Source organism: Bufo gargarizans, chromosome 2 (genome assembly GCF_014858855.1).
Source record: "Bufo gargarizans isolate SCDJY-AF-19 chromosome 2, ASM1485885v1, whole genome shotgun sequence".
NCBI lineage: Eukaryota > Metazoa > Chordata > Amphibia > Anura > Bufonidae > Bufo > Bufo gargarizans.
The window spans coordinates 56,813,975-56,829,415 of record NC_058081.1 but is presented as its reverse complement, the minus strand read 5'-3'; the positions used below and the strand labels follow the sequence as shown (position 1 = coordinate 56,829,415).

General features: G+C 43.7%; 1 protein-coding gene across 1 annotated transcript in view; it reads right to left on the bottom strand.

The window, feature by feature from the left end:
• SYCE2 (synaptonemal complex central element protein 2) overlaps positions 1–15,441 on the bottom strand; it is a 43,108-nt gene that overhangs the window by 23,214 nt on the left and 4,453 nt on the right. Inside the window, exons 2-3 of the mRNA XM_044282939.1 lie at positions 9,110–9,211; positions 1,530–1,740 (exon numbers count right to left, since the gene is read on the bottom strand). Of these exons, the coding sequence (XP_044138874.1) occupies positions 1,530–1,740; positions 9,110–9,204 (306 nt within the window). The 5' untranslated portion in view covers positions 9,205–9,211. The remainder of the gene's footprint in view (positions 1–1,529; positions 1,741–9,109; positions 9,212–15,441) is intronic.

Below are 15,441 nucleotides of genomic sequence, written 5' to 3'. Positions count from 1 at the left end.
AGGCTATTTGTTGTAGGTGGCGGGAGCTAACTCATACTGCTGCCGCTCACATCCCCGGTCAGGCCACGCTCCCAGTGAAAATGTATTTACCTGAAATTTTAATTTCCTGTAGTCCGCAGGCAGCACAACTTACCCTCCCTTTAATAAATGTAATATTGCTTTATAACAATATACTGGCTCCTTCCTGCTCAGCTTTATAGGGTCCTTAGTGATTGGTTAGGCCTGTTTCACACTGGCGTTAATGGTTCCGGCAGGAGAAAAGCCTGCCAGAACTGCAACTAAAGTGTGCAGCCGGAAGTTTGTCCGGCCCCATTCACTATAATGGGAACCGGCAGAGATCTGGCCAAAGCACGGCAAATATCCTGAGAGGCAGCCAGACAAAAGAAGCTGCAGGCAGCCGTATTTGTCCAGCTGCCTCTTGGCATATTTTCTATGCTGTGGCCAGATCTCCGTTGGTCCCCATTATAGTGAATGGGCCGGACAGACTTACAGCAGCGCACTGCGGCACAAGGTAGTTACGGATCCGGCAGGCTGTTCCCCTGCTGGAACCATTAACGCCAGTGTGAAACGAGCCTTAATCGATTATTACTACTTATTAACCTGCCTCTGCCTAGTTGTACCTAGGGGCTTAACCCCATTCATGACTGTGATGCCATAGGACTACAGGAAATGAAAATTTCAGGCAAATAAATGCTTGTTATTGCATGTACATTCAACTCTCATGCAACTTTTACACATATGCCATCGCCATGCAACTGTAGCTATTGAAACTATAAAATGATGAAAGGTTGTATATAACCTTAAGCTCTGTTCATATTTACATTGTGGTTTCCATTATAAATACATTCCTGTTTTGCACAGCAAAATGCACACAATGGAGGCATTAGGGGAAACATTTTTGTAAGCGCTGCGCTTGCTAGGCAGCACAAAAATACGTTTGTATTGTCGCCAGGCTACAGAAACCAAAGCAATCAGTAAGTTTGTCTGTGCAGGGCAGTGGGGATTCAGCATAGTCACCCACTATACTGCAGAATGGTGTTCTAGTTTTATTAATATTTTTTCATGATACTGTTTGGAGGAGAGGCAGAAGGAGACTGACAGGAGTTAGGCTATGTTCACGTTGCTAAAATCTGCCACTGATTCAGCAGCTGAAAACGGGGGTTTTCAGCTGATAAATCTACAACTAAAGCTCACCAACCGTTTTCCCATTTACTTTAATGTTAAAGACTCCACCTTGTGCACACAGTATACAATGGTAGAGGATTTTTCAGTAGCTGATTTGAAAAACACTTTAGAAATGGCAAGTCACTTCTTGGAAGCAGATTTGGTTGAGGAGTTCATAGAAATCAATGGGGAAGCAGAGAAACCTCAACCAAATACAAACCTCTACCTATTACAAATCTGCCACCAAAATTAAGAGTTTTTAGCTAGTAATCTGCTACTGATTTCTCTGCCACTGATTATGCCATGTGTAACGCTGTCTCTCAGAGGTTTTCTTTTAATACCATATAATTCATGGAACGTCTTACCTTGATGTTGAGGTTTGTGTTAAAGTTTTTCATCAATGTTTGGTCCTTGATGCGCCCTTCGTTGATTTTATCAATTAGGCTTTGAGCACGTTTCTGCAGTGCCTCCACGTTTGCATCCAAGGCAGCAAAATAGTTAGAGGTCTTCCCTTCAGAGGTGCTGCTGGTTTTTGCTGCATCCGATCCGGGATTGGAAGAGGATGGACCTGACAGACTGGAAAACCAATGGACAATTCTTTACTGACTTGTTCCAATATACTAAATATGACTAGAAAGGCACAAATTTTGGAAGTTGCACACTGAGATATTATTTTCTTCCACACGACCAGGGATCCTGATGAAGTTGATCATAAAAGGAGAGAAAGTATAAAGGACAGATACGACTTCTCTTTTTTTGAATTCACTCCTGGTTTGAGCTTCCAAAACTGCATCAGCAAAACTGTCCACGTTGTCTGAGCCCTTACTCTTTTATAGAAAATATAAGGCTACTTTCACATCTGCGTTTTCCTTTCTGATTTTGAGATCTGTCATAGGATCTCAGAACTGGAGGAGAACGCTTCAGTGTTATCTCCATTCATTGTCAATGGGGACAAAACTGAACAAACCGGAACGGAGTGCACCAGAATGCATTCCGCTCCATTTTGTTGAATTCCCATGCCGGACAAGGCAAGCAGCGTTTTTGTGTACGGCATGGGAAACTGAACATGCCGGATCCAGCATCAAAAACCATGTACTAGCGTTAAAGTTTTCCAGTATTTAGTTTCATCCTAGGGGCTCAATACCGGAAAAAATCGCTTCAGTTTTGTCCTAATGCATTCTGAATGGAAAGCAATCCGTTCAGTATGCATCAGGATGTCAGTTCAGTCACTTTTACGGTATTGTGCTGTGGTATTTTCTCCAGCCAAAATTTCGGAACACTTGCCGGATCTGGCAATAATTTCCATTGAAATGGATAGATCTGATCATCAGCATCTGATCGGCAGGGGTCCGACACCCAGGACCCCTGCCGATCAGCTGTTTAAGGGTACTTTCACACTTGCGGCAGAGAGATCCGGCAAGCAGTTCCATCGCCGGAACTGCCTGCCGGATCAGGCAAAATGTATGCTAACTTATGTCATTAGTAAGACTGATCAGGATCCTGATCAGTCTTAAAAATGCCTGATCAGTTGAAAAAATGCATTGAAATGCCGGATCCGTCTTTCCGGTGTCATCCGCCAAAACGGATCCGGCATTTATTTTTTTCACCTTTTTTTTCAGTCTGCGCATGCGCAGAACGGAAGGACGGATCCGGCATTCCGGTATTCTGAACTAATACATCCCTATGGGAAAAAATGCCGGATACGGCATTTAGGCAAGTCTTCAGTTTTTTTCGCCGGAGATAAAACCGTAGCATGATGCGGTTTCTTTTTTTTTTTTTTTTTTTTTTTTTTTTTATTTCACAAATTTTTTATTAGAAAATCATAGCATACATCATCTTCCACAATGTCAAATTACCGTACAGTACAGTATAATTTGCTCATCACATTGCAGGATAAAAGACACTGGATGTAAAGTTTTCATTTATATTAAAGAAAAAAACAAAAAAAAAACAAGGCCGTAAGAGAACGACCAACAAACAAACAATAATAAACACTGCGCCACATTTAAAATCAAGCAGTAAAATTGAGGTATGTATCTTCTATACTTGTAGATCTGGCAAAGATGGATAGTGTTTGGATATATAAGACGCCCATTTTCGCCACCTGGCGCTGACACATGATAATCGGCAAAGCTGTTTTGCAATCAGTAGCTCCATGCCATAATTATAGTGGACTTTAGCAATGATTTCTGGTATGGTTGGGATGTCCCTACTCTTCCACCTTTTAGCTATTGCAACTCTCGTTGCTGTTAGTATATGAAAAGCAATAGTGAGGTCCGCTAACTCTAAACATTCCAGCTCAAAGGAGAGCAATGCTAGTTCCGGGGACATGGGGAGCGCCTTCCCTATTACAGCACTTATAAGTAACAATATTGTGGACCAGAAACGGTGGACAGCAGGGCAGGTCCACCAGATATGCATTAAGTTGCCAACTGCTGATAGGCATCGCCAGCAAACATTTGAGGTGGTTGGATATATAATGGATAGGCGATAAGGGGTATAATACCACCTATAAAGGAGTTTTCTTGAGGCCTCCAGGTGGTCGACACACTTTGAGGTTCTAGAGCTCAGGGAGAAAACAAAGGCCCAACGCGCTGGCACAAAAGATTTATTTAAATCTGTCTCCCATTTAATCTGGAACGGGAATTTTGATATAGCAACTGAGAGCTGCAACCCCCTATAGGCCTCAGAAATACCTCCCTTCCGTATTTTGGGGTTCTGGAAATATGCAGCATACATAGAGGAGTGTGTAGAGTGTGTAATGTTCTTGGATGCTAGGAGGTGGCGTAATTGAAGGTACTTATAAAAATCTGACCACTGGACTTGATACCGCTCTCTTAAGTCAGTGAATGATATAAGGGCCTCATTGGTTAAAATTCGGGACACTGAACGGATTCCTTTAGATTCCCATTGTGAGAAATCAGTATCCGGCAAGCAGGCACTGAAAGCTGACAACGGAGCATCCAAAATCCTGAGTGGAAGGATTTTCGGGATAAGGGGACACTTGGTCCACAAGGACATTCCAGCTTGACTAGTGATAGATGGAGATCGAGGGGGCGTTTTGGAAAGTAATCCCTGCCAAAGTAAGTGCTGCAATGAGGGTGCACGAGTTAAGCTAGTTTCCATTTGTACCCATTTCTTCGCTGTGTCATTAATCCACCAGCTTTTGAGTTGGTCGAGCACAGTAGCTTGGTAATAGGTAAGAAGGCATGGACATCCCAATCCCCCCAATTTAACAGGCTTGTATAGGATATCAGCCGCTACTCTCGCCCTCTGTTTTTTCCATATAAATTGTGATATAAGGGCTTGGAGCGAAGCAATATATCTGCGGGGCACAATGACAGGCAAGTTCCTAAATAAGTACAAAATCTTTGGCAAAAGAAACATTTTGGACGCAGCAATGCGGCCCAACCATGAGAGAGGGTATTGCGAATAGGCCACTATGTCATGTTTAATTTGTGCAATGATAGCGTTGTAGTTAACAGACTGGAGGTTACCTAGGGGGAATGTGAGGGATATACCTAAGTAAGGAATACTTCCTTCGGCCCATTTGAAGGGGAATTTGGCTGAGATGGCACTTTTGGTATCTAGCGAGATCCACATTCCTAGTATAAGCGATTTATGAGAATTTATTTTATAGTAACTCACCCGACTAAACTGATCAATGATATCTGAGACAGCTGTTAAAGAGGTTAAGGGGTCTCTAACTGAAATAATGACATCATCCGCGAAAAGGCCTATTTTGTGGTCTGTTTCACCAATAGTAATACCTTTAATGTTCGGGGACAACCTGATTTGGTGAGCTAGAGGTTCCATCATTAGTGCAAATAGGAGGGGAGAAAGGGGGCACCCCTGTCTTGTGCCATTAGTGATCCCAAAGGGCGAGGAGAGTGCTCCCGAGGAGTATACTCTGGCCGAGGGCTTGGAATATAACACTAAGATGGAGGATAGTAGCCTCGGTGGAAAACCAAATTTGCCCAGTACCGCTTCAAGGTAGCCCCAGTGGATCCGGTCGAACGCCTTCTCGGCATCCAATGATAGAAGCAGAGAAGGCGTCCGACGTTCAGCCACCACCGACATAATATTCAAATACCTGCGGGTGCCATCCACTGTCTGTCGGTCCTTGACAAACCCGACTTGATCAGCGTCAATTAACGTTGGGAGAATATTTGTCAAGCGGTTCGCGATCACCTTAGCGTAGATTTTTAGGATGCGGTTTTCTTTTTTGCCTGATCAGTCAAAATGACTGAACTGAAGACATCCTGATGCAAACTGAACGGATTACTCTCCATTCAGAATGCATGGGGATATGCCTGATCAGTTATTTTCCGGTATAGAGCCCCTGTGACGGAACTCTGTGCCGGAAAAGAAAAACGCAAGTGTGAAAGTACCCTAAGAAGGCAGCGGCACTGGCAGTAGTGCCGTGGCCTTCTCGCTGTTTACCGCAGGCCCAGTGACATCACGACTAGTAGTCCATTCAAGTTAACAGAGCTTAGCCACACCCAGACCATTGATACTAGTCGTGACATCACTGGGACTGCGGTAAACAACGAGAAGGCCGCGGCGCTACTGCCAGCGCCGCTGCCTTCTCAAACAGCTGATCGGCAGGGGTCCCGGATGTCGGACCTCCGCCAATCAGATGCTGATGATCTATCCAGAGGACTGCAGAACCCATTTAAACGTCTCTCTCCATTCATACACATGCCTTCATAACAGAACGTTTTCTCCATACTTTTCACAAAGTCGTTGATAAATATCGGCATCAGACAGACCCTCAGACCACAAAAAATTAATCACTGCATGCTGCTCTTCTTTTGTATAATCACAAGCGGGCAGCCTTTGCTTCTCGCACCGCAGTTATAAATGAACTGATGTAACACATTCACACCCGCAGAACTGGGACTGGGGAGATCATAATAACAATGATGCATTTATCTTTTCTGAAATGTTATTAGAATAAATTCTACAGCCAGAGTGTAGATAATCTTTGACTCACCTAGTATACGTGTTTATTCACATTACTTATTTTAAAAGCTTATGTGCACGCAACACAGAGTTAGGTCACAATGGGCCCCACTAATGTCTATAACAAATGAGCCTTTAGTGTTCCATGCCAATTACAGAGGACGAAACTGCCATTTTATGAGCGGACGGCCGACAATCTAATATGTATGGGATGCTCCACCAACAGATGATGTTGGGAGAGATAAGGATCAGGCACTTTTGAATTTCAACGCCCGATCCCTATGTTCCGCCAAGATAAGTTGTCCCCCAGTGGCTTTCTCCCTAGTGACAACACATATAGCTCTGCCAAACCTAACGTGTATGTGTATGCGGAAGTTCTGAGAGACAGCTGTCAGCCCAGCAGTTATTAAAGGTGTATGGGTACATCTAGTGCTCATCTGAGCTGAGTGCTTCCTTAGGGTATGTTCACATATAGTTGAAAAGATGCGGTTAAAACCAAGTCAAAACACTGGAAATGTAACATGATATGCAATATTCGAAAATAGTTATACTTTATTATGCTAGTAAGCTGATATATGACACAATGTACAAGAAATGTCTTATTTCTTTGTTTTCTAATTTCAATAAAAATTATACCTGATTTAAAAAATTAAAAAAACTGCAGCTGGAAAAAATTAAATGCGGTTTTGATGTGGTAGTGGTTTTTACAGGTAAAACATGTTCACTATGTGTGTTTCACCTGTAAAAACAGAGACCTAGTCAAAACCACATCACTGATTTTCTGATATGGTTTTGATGCAGTTTTTACCACACCACGACTTCAGAACCTCAGCGTGTGAACATAACCGTATAAGCTTAGAGATTTCCATAGCTAGGTATTTGGTTATCGATCTAGAGACCTCTACGTTTTGAGCCACTAGCTAACATGTCACACATGACTATAATTTGGCCACAAGGTGGTGCTCTTGTATTACAAGTCTGGTATGTTTTTAATCGCAGATTTCTGTTCTACCTACTTTATGCTAAGATGATCATTCACCTTAGATGGCTGTTCCTCCCAACCCCCCATACACATGCGTGCTCAGCTAGGGAGGGTGGGAATAGGCGACTGCCAGACACCTCTACTGGCAGCTTATCTCCCATGAGAAGACAATAAACAGCCAGGTTGAAATACAACGTACCTGATCATTCTTTCCCCTGATATCTGCTGTCGGGGGAGAGTCAGAACTAGAGATGAGCGAATTTCATATTTTACAATTCAGTCATGCTTTGTTTGGTGGTAAAAGCAGAATTGTGTTATGGATTACGTTACCATGGACCATAATGCAATTCTATGACAGAATGGCTTTAGAGGCATTCCGTTATTCATTCCGTCATAATAGAAGTCTATGGGATGCAAAACGGATCCGTCCTGATTCCGTTATGCAGGGGAGTCCTCCATGGTAACGGAATCCATAACGCAATTCTGCTTTTACCACCAAACGAATTTCATAACATGAAATTCACTCAGTCCTAGTCAGGACACTAATATATATATATATATATATATATATATGATCAGGGATCAGAAACTTCTAGCACTCCAGCTGTTCTGAAACTACAACTCCCAGAATCCTCATTTTACTTCTATAGGGGTTACAAGAACACTTGAGTAAGTGTGCATGCTGGGAGTTGTAGTTTCACTGCAGCTGATAGTTGCTGATCCCTGCATTAGATGGTAGGTCTTGCCAAACTAGGCAGCATATATTTGTGGCCACCTTTATTCAATTAAACAAAAAATAATAATCTAACATGTCCCATGTATGCAACAAATATTGCAATAAACTAACAATCCACAGACCCCTGACACATTCTGTGTGCCGGATACTTGTCTGCTACTAAACTTAGCATTGCTAACAGAATTAAAGGGGTATTCCCATCTGAGACAATAGGGGCATATTGCACAGAGTGGGGAAGGTGGTAGCCGGAGGACCCCGGATCCGGCCACCACCAAGCGCTCTGCACATAGTAGTGAATTGGAGCACACCGCGCTTGTGAGGCCACCACTCCCATTCATTTCTATGGGGCCAACAGAAATAGCTGAATCAGTGCTCGGCTATTTTCGGCAGCCCCATAGAAATGAATGGAGGGCGGCTGCACATGCATGCACAGTGTGCCCTCCACAACTTTTGTGGCTCCGTTCTCGGTGTAAGTGTGGGTCCCAGAGGTGGGACTCGCACCTATCAGACAATGGGGGGGCATATCCCCATTGTCTGTGAAGGGAAAACCCCTTTAACCAGGACCAGTTCATTAATTGATATAAAAGTCTTCCTGGTTAATCAGTGCTAAATATTGTAGTGTATATCTCTCAGACAAAATAGGTCAGGAATCTAGCTTGTGAATAACACAGATTGAGGCCGCATTTAGATGTGTTTTTTCTGTTTTATTGTAGACTCATTTGCAGCCATTTTTAAACACCAAACCTACTGTTGGTCTATAGAAACATACAGCATGTGTAGCATTTTTTTATTTTTTATATCAGTGGTGTTTCAAGAGGCAGCATGCTCTGGGTATATAATAACAGGACCCGTCTTACTGGGCCAGCCTTTCTGGAAACAATAGTTCTCTAGATGAGTCGACATCTTTAGGTCTCGTTCACATTTCCGATTTTCACTGACCTGTGCTTTGATCAACCCATTGATTTTAATGTCTGTGTTATATATCCGCATTTTTCACTGACCACTGATAGGAGATATCATTGAAATGTATTTTTAGCTGAGCAGTGTCCGTGGAATATGGATGACACACAGAGGGCAAAAAAATGGACACAAGGACCAAATACAGTTCCTTCATGGACATCTTCACAGATGAAACGTGGATGGATTTTTACCAGACACGGAAATGTGAACTAGGCCTGAAGCTAAAAACATATTAAATGACAATAATAAGGCCATCAATGTCTTCTACATTATGGGTGTGTTCTAAAGTGACCAGTGCTCACCTAGAGGAAGATGGACCAGCCCAGTCAGGTTGATCAGTACTTGGATTTACCGATTCATCACATACTTCTCTGTGATCCAGCTCTACGTCAGCCATTACGTCACTGAAAGAAAAAAGGAAAATCAAGAAATCCCCAGGGTACTTTAACACTAGTGGCAGGGGACTAAGGCAGGCTGTTCTGGCGGGTGAACATCCTGTCGGATCCGTCCTGCCACTACAGGGAGTGCAGAATTATTAGGCAAATTAGTATTTTGACCACATCATCCTCTTTATGCATGTTGTCTTACTCCAAGCTGTATAGGCTCGAAAGCCTACTACAGTGCTCCAGACTAAAAAAAAATACCTGGTAGCCATTGGCTCCTGAACTGAAAAATTTAGGAGCCAAATCTAATTTTTAGTCGCCAAATCGAAACCGAATCAAAATTTTGGTATCGTGACAACGCTACTCCGATCAGATCGGCATAGGGTTGTTTTGATACCAAAATTTTGATTCGCTTTCGTCACCATAAAGTATTGCGATACTCAATACCGCGCAAAAGAAAAAAACACCAAAAAAAGCCGCGGGCATTTCGCATATTATGAAATGTTCGGCCCATAATAGAACAGTCCTATCCTATTTTTTGGGGTGACAAGGTGACTAAAAAATGGTGAATGCTCACCGCATAGGAGATATTTTTTAATAATTTAATAGTTTGGACAGCGCTATGTAATATGTTTATTTATTCTTTATATATTTTATATGTAAAATTGGGAAAGGGGGGATTTAAACTTAATATTTTAGAGTACTTTCACACTAGTGTTTTTCTTTTCCGGCATAGAGTTCCGTCCTAGGGGCTCAATATCGGAAAAGAACTGATCAGTTTTATCCCCATGCATTCTGAATGGAGAGCAATCTGTTCAGGATGCATCAGGATGTCTTCAGTTCAGTCATTTTGACTGATCAGGCAAAAGAGAAAACTGCAGCATGCTACCGTTATATCTCCGGCGAAAAAAACCTGAAGATTTGCCTGAATGCCGGATCCAGCATTTTTCCCATAGGAATGTATCAGTGCCGGATCTGGCATTCAAAATACCAGAATGCACCTGCACTAAATCCGGACCCATTCACTTCTATGGGGCTGTGCACATGAGCGGTGATTTTCACACATCACTTGTGCGTTGCGTGAAAATCGCAGCATGTTCTATGTTGTGCGTTTTTCACGCAACACAGGCCCCATAGAAGCTAATGGGGCTGCATGAAAATCGCAAGCAAGTGCGGATGCGGTGCGATTTTCACTCATGGTTGCTAGGATGAAAGTCTATTCACTGTATTATTTTCCCTTATAACATGGTTCTAAGGGAAAATAATAGCATTCTTTAATACAGAATGCTTAGTAGAAGGTCAATATAATAAACATTGGTGGCGCAGTTCACGCACCCCCATCACCCCAGTATGATAAACATTGGTGGCGCAGTGTGCGCCCCCAATATAATAAACATTGGTGGCAGTAGTGCGCCCCCCCCCCCACACCCCAGTCTGATAAACATTGGTGGCGCAGTGCGCCCCCCCAATATAAGAAACATTGGTGGCGCAGTGTGCACCCCCCCCCCCAACACCCCAGTATAATAAACATTGGTGGTGCAGTGTGCCCCCCCTGAATATAATAAACATTGGTGGCGCAGTGCGCCCCCCCCCCCCCCCCCCCCACCCCCCTCAATATAATGAACATTGGTGGCGCAGTGAGCAGTGCCAATGAGGGTTAAAAAAATAAAATAAAAATTAACTCACCTCCTCCAATTGATCGTCTCCTGTTCTTTCTTCATGACCTGTCAAAGGACCTGTGATGACATCACTGTGCTCATCACATGATACATCACATGATTCATCACCATGGTAATGGACCATGTGATGAGCTCAGTGACATCACCACAGGTCCTGAAGCAAGAACAGGAGACCGGCAGCTACTCGATCAACTGGAGGAGGTGAGTTAATTTTTTTTTATTATTCTTTAACCCTCATTGGCACTTCCCACTGTGCCACCAATGTTTCTTATACTGTGGGGGGGGGGGACACACTGTGCCACCAATGTTTCTTATGTTGGGGGGGGCACACTGTGCCACCAATGTTTCTGTTTACTGGGGTGTTGGGGGCACACTGTACAGGGAGTCTAAGAAAGAATCGAATGAGTCACTAAGTCAGATCTTTAGTTCTTTTCACCTGTGACTCATTCGATTCTTTCTCCCTGTACTTGTCAGTGACTCAGAGCTGCTAGTGCTTGCCTTGCCTCAGCTCTGATTGGTTGGTGGGCGGGGAGGGGAGGGGCTGGCAGAAGCAGCTTCCACTCTAGGATCAGATTACGCTCCTCCCGAGCCCCTCCCCTCCCTGCTGCCAGCGGCTCTGTGTGCTGTGACTCACTGCCTCAGACTGAGAAGAACATTGGTGGCGGCAGAGAACTATCAGCTCCCGTGCCCGCCGCTGTTCTACTGCAGAGCTGCCGCGGAGGGTCTAGTCGCAAATGGCGACAAGACTAAAAAGTCTTGTCGCCATTTGTAAATTCTTAGTCGCATTGGCGACCATTTTGGTCGCCATCTGGAGCCCTGTACTACCAATTAAGCATATTAGGTGATGTGCATCTCTGTAATGAGAAGGGGTGTGGTCTAATGACATCAACACCCTATATCAGGTGTGCATAATTATTAGGCAACGTCCTTTCCTTTGGCAAAATGGGTCAAAAGAAGGACTTGACAGGCTCAGAAAAGTCAAAAATAGTGAGATATCTTGCAGAGGGATGCAGCACTCTTAAAATTGCAAAGCTTCTGAAGCGTGATCATCGAACAATCAAGCGTTTCATTCAAAATAGTCAACAGGGTCGCAAGAAGCGTGTGGAAAAACCAAGGCGCAAAATAACTGCCCATGAACTGAGAAAAGTCAAGCGTGCAGCTGCCAAGATGCCACTTGCCACCAGTTTGGCCATATTTCAGAGCTGCAACATCACTGGAGTGCCCAAAAGCACAAGGTGTGCAATACTCAGAGACATGGCCAAGGTAAGAAAGGCTGAAAGACGACCACCACTGAACAAGACACACAAGCTGAAACGTCAAGACTGGGCCAAGAAATATCCCAAGACTGATTTTTCTAAGGTTTTATGGACTGATGAAATGAGAGTGAGTCTTGATGGGCCAGATGGATGGGCCCGTAGCTGGATTGGTAAAGGGCAGAGAGCTCCAGTCCGACTCAGACGCCAGCAAGGTGGAGATGGAGTACTGGTTTGGGCTGGTATCATCAAAGATGAGCTTGTGGGGCCTTTTCGGGTTGAGGATGGAGTCAAGCTCAACTCCCAGTCCTACTGCCAGCTTCTGGAAGACACCTTCTTCAAGCAGTGGTACAGGAAGAAGTCTGCATCCTTCAAGAAAAACATGATTTTCATGCAGGACAATGCTCCATCACACGCGTCCAAGTACTCCACAGCGTGGCTGGCAAGAAAGGGTATAAAAGAAGAAAATCTAATGACAGGCCTCCTTGTTCACCTGATCTGAACCCCATTGAGAACCTGTGGTCCATCATCAAATGTGAGATTTACAAGGAGGGAAAACAGTACACCTCTCTGAACAGTGTCTGGGAGGCTGTGGTTGCTGCTGCACGCAATGTTGATGGTGAACAGATCAAAACACTGACAGCATCCATGGATGGCAGGCTTTTGAGTGTCCTTGCAAAGAAAGGTGGCTATATTGGTCACTGATTTGTTTTTGTTTTGTTTTTGAATGTCAGAAATGTATATTTGTGAATGTTGAGATGTTATATTGGTTTCACTGGTAAAAATAAATAATTGAAATGGGTATATATTAGTTTTTTGTTAAGTTGCCTAATAATTATGCACAGTAATAGTCACCTGCACACACAGATATCCCCCTAAAATAGCTAAAACTAAAAACAAACTAAAAACTACTTCCAAAAATATTCAGCTTTGATATTAATGAGTTTTTTGGGTTCATTGAGAACATGGTTGTTGTTCAATAATAAAATTAATCCTCAAAAATACAACTTGCCTAATAATTCTGCACTCCCTGTAGTTCACGTGTGCCCCCGGACTGCCGCTCCGTCCCCATTGACTATAATGGGGGCGAAGTTCTGGTGGCAGCACACGCCGAGAGGCGGCCGGACCAAAAGTCCGGCTGCCTCTCGGCGTGTGCTACCGTCGTAACTCTGCCCCCATTATAGTCAAAGGGGACGGAGTGGCTAGCGGCAGGACGGATCTGACAGGCTGTTCACCCGCCGGAACAGCTTGCCGGAGTCCCCTGCCGCTAGTGTGAAACTAGCCTTCTAAAAATGTAAAACAACTGGAGAATAACCATTTTATTACCATTTATAGCAATTTTTTTATTGAACTCTGATTTCAATTTTTATTGAAGCTAACTGAGCTCAGCATGAACACAGCAGCTTTATCTCAAATTCACACCTGGGTTTTGGTGCGGTTTTGAGACTACAGTGGGGTGACTAAGGCCTCATGCACACAACAGTATTTTTTCACAGTCCGCAAAACGGGGTTCCGTTGTTCCGTGTCCATTTTTTCTTCCGTGTGTCTTCCGTGATTTTTGGAGGATCACCAGACATGAAGGAAAGTTAAAAAAAAAAGTTGTTTTGGTATCCACCTGGCAGTGCGGAGCCAAACCGATCCATCGTGACTTACAATGCAAGTCAATGGGGACGGATTCCGTTTGACGTTGACACAATATGGCGCAATTGCAATCGGATCCGTCCCCCATTGACTTTCAATGTAAATTCAGGAGTCCCTATCGGAGTTTTCTCCAATCCGATGGTATATTTTAACTTGAAGGAACACCTCTATGTTAGAATATACCATCGGATTTGAGTTACATCGTGAAAACTCAGATCCGACAGTATATTCTAACACATAGGCGTTCCCATGGTGATGGGGACGCTTCAAGTTAGAATATACTACGAACTGTGTACATGACTGCCCCCTGCTGCCTGGCAGCATCCGATCTCTTACAGGGGGCTGTGATCCGGACAATTAACCCCTCAGGTGCCGCACAACGGTCAGGAGTAATTCTTGACCATTCCTCTTTACAGAACTGTTTCAGTTCAGCAATATTCTTGGGATGTCTGGTGTGAATCGCTTTCTTGAGGTCATGCCACAGCATCTCAATCGGGTTGAGGTCAGGACTCTGACTGGGCCACTCCAGAAGGCGTATTTTCTTCTGTTTAAGCCAGTCTGTTGTTGATTTACTTCTATGCTTTGGGTCGTTGTCCTGTTGCAACACTTATCTTCTGTTGAGCTTCAGCTGGTGGACAGATGGCCTTAAGTTCTCCTGCAAAATGTCTTGATAAACTTGGGAATTCAGTTTTCCTTCGATGAAAGCAATCCGTCCAGGCCCTGACCCAGCAAAGCAGCCCCAAACCATGATGCCCCCACCACCATACTTCACAGTGGGGATGAGGTTTTGATGTTGGTGTGCTGTGCCTCTTTTTCTCCACACATAGTGTTGTGTGTTTCTTCCAAACAACTCAACTTTGGTTTCATCTGTCCACAGAATATTTTGCCAGTACTGCTGTGGAACATCAGGTGCTCTTCTGCAAACTGTAAACGTGCAGCAATGTTTTTTTTTTTGGACAGCAGTGGCTTCCTCTGTGGTATCATCCCATGAAATCCATTCTAGTTTAGTGTTTTACGTATCGAAGATTCGCTAACAGGGATGTTAGCATATGCCAGAGACTTTTGTAAGTCTTTAGCTGACACTCTAGGATTCTTCTTCACCTCATTGAGCAGTCTGCGCTGTGCTCTTGCAGTCATCTTTACAGGACGGCCACTCCTAGGGAGAGTAGCAGCAGTGCTGAACTTTCTCCATTTATAGACAATTTGTCTTACCGTGGACTGATGAACAGCAAGGCTTTTGGAGATACTTTTATAACCATTTCCAGCTTTATGCAAGTCAACAATTCTTAATCGTAGGTCTTCTGAGAGCTCTTTTGTGCGAGGAGGCATTATTCACATCAGGCAATGCTTCTTGTGAAAAGCAAACCCAGAACTGGTGTGTGTTTTTTATAGAGCAGGGCAGCTGTAACCAACACCTCCAATCTTATCTCATTGATTGGACTCCAGTTGGCTAACACCTCACTCCAATTAGCTCTCGGAGATTTCATTAGTCTAGGGGTTCACATACTTTTTCCACCTGCACTGTGAATGTTTACATGGTGTGTTCAATAAAACATGGTAACATTTAATTCTTTGTGTGTTATTAGTTTAAGCAGACTGTGATTGTCTATTGTTGTGACTTAGATGAAGATCAGATCACATTTTATGACCAATTTGTGCAGAAATCCATATCATTCCA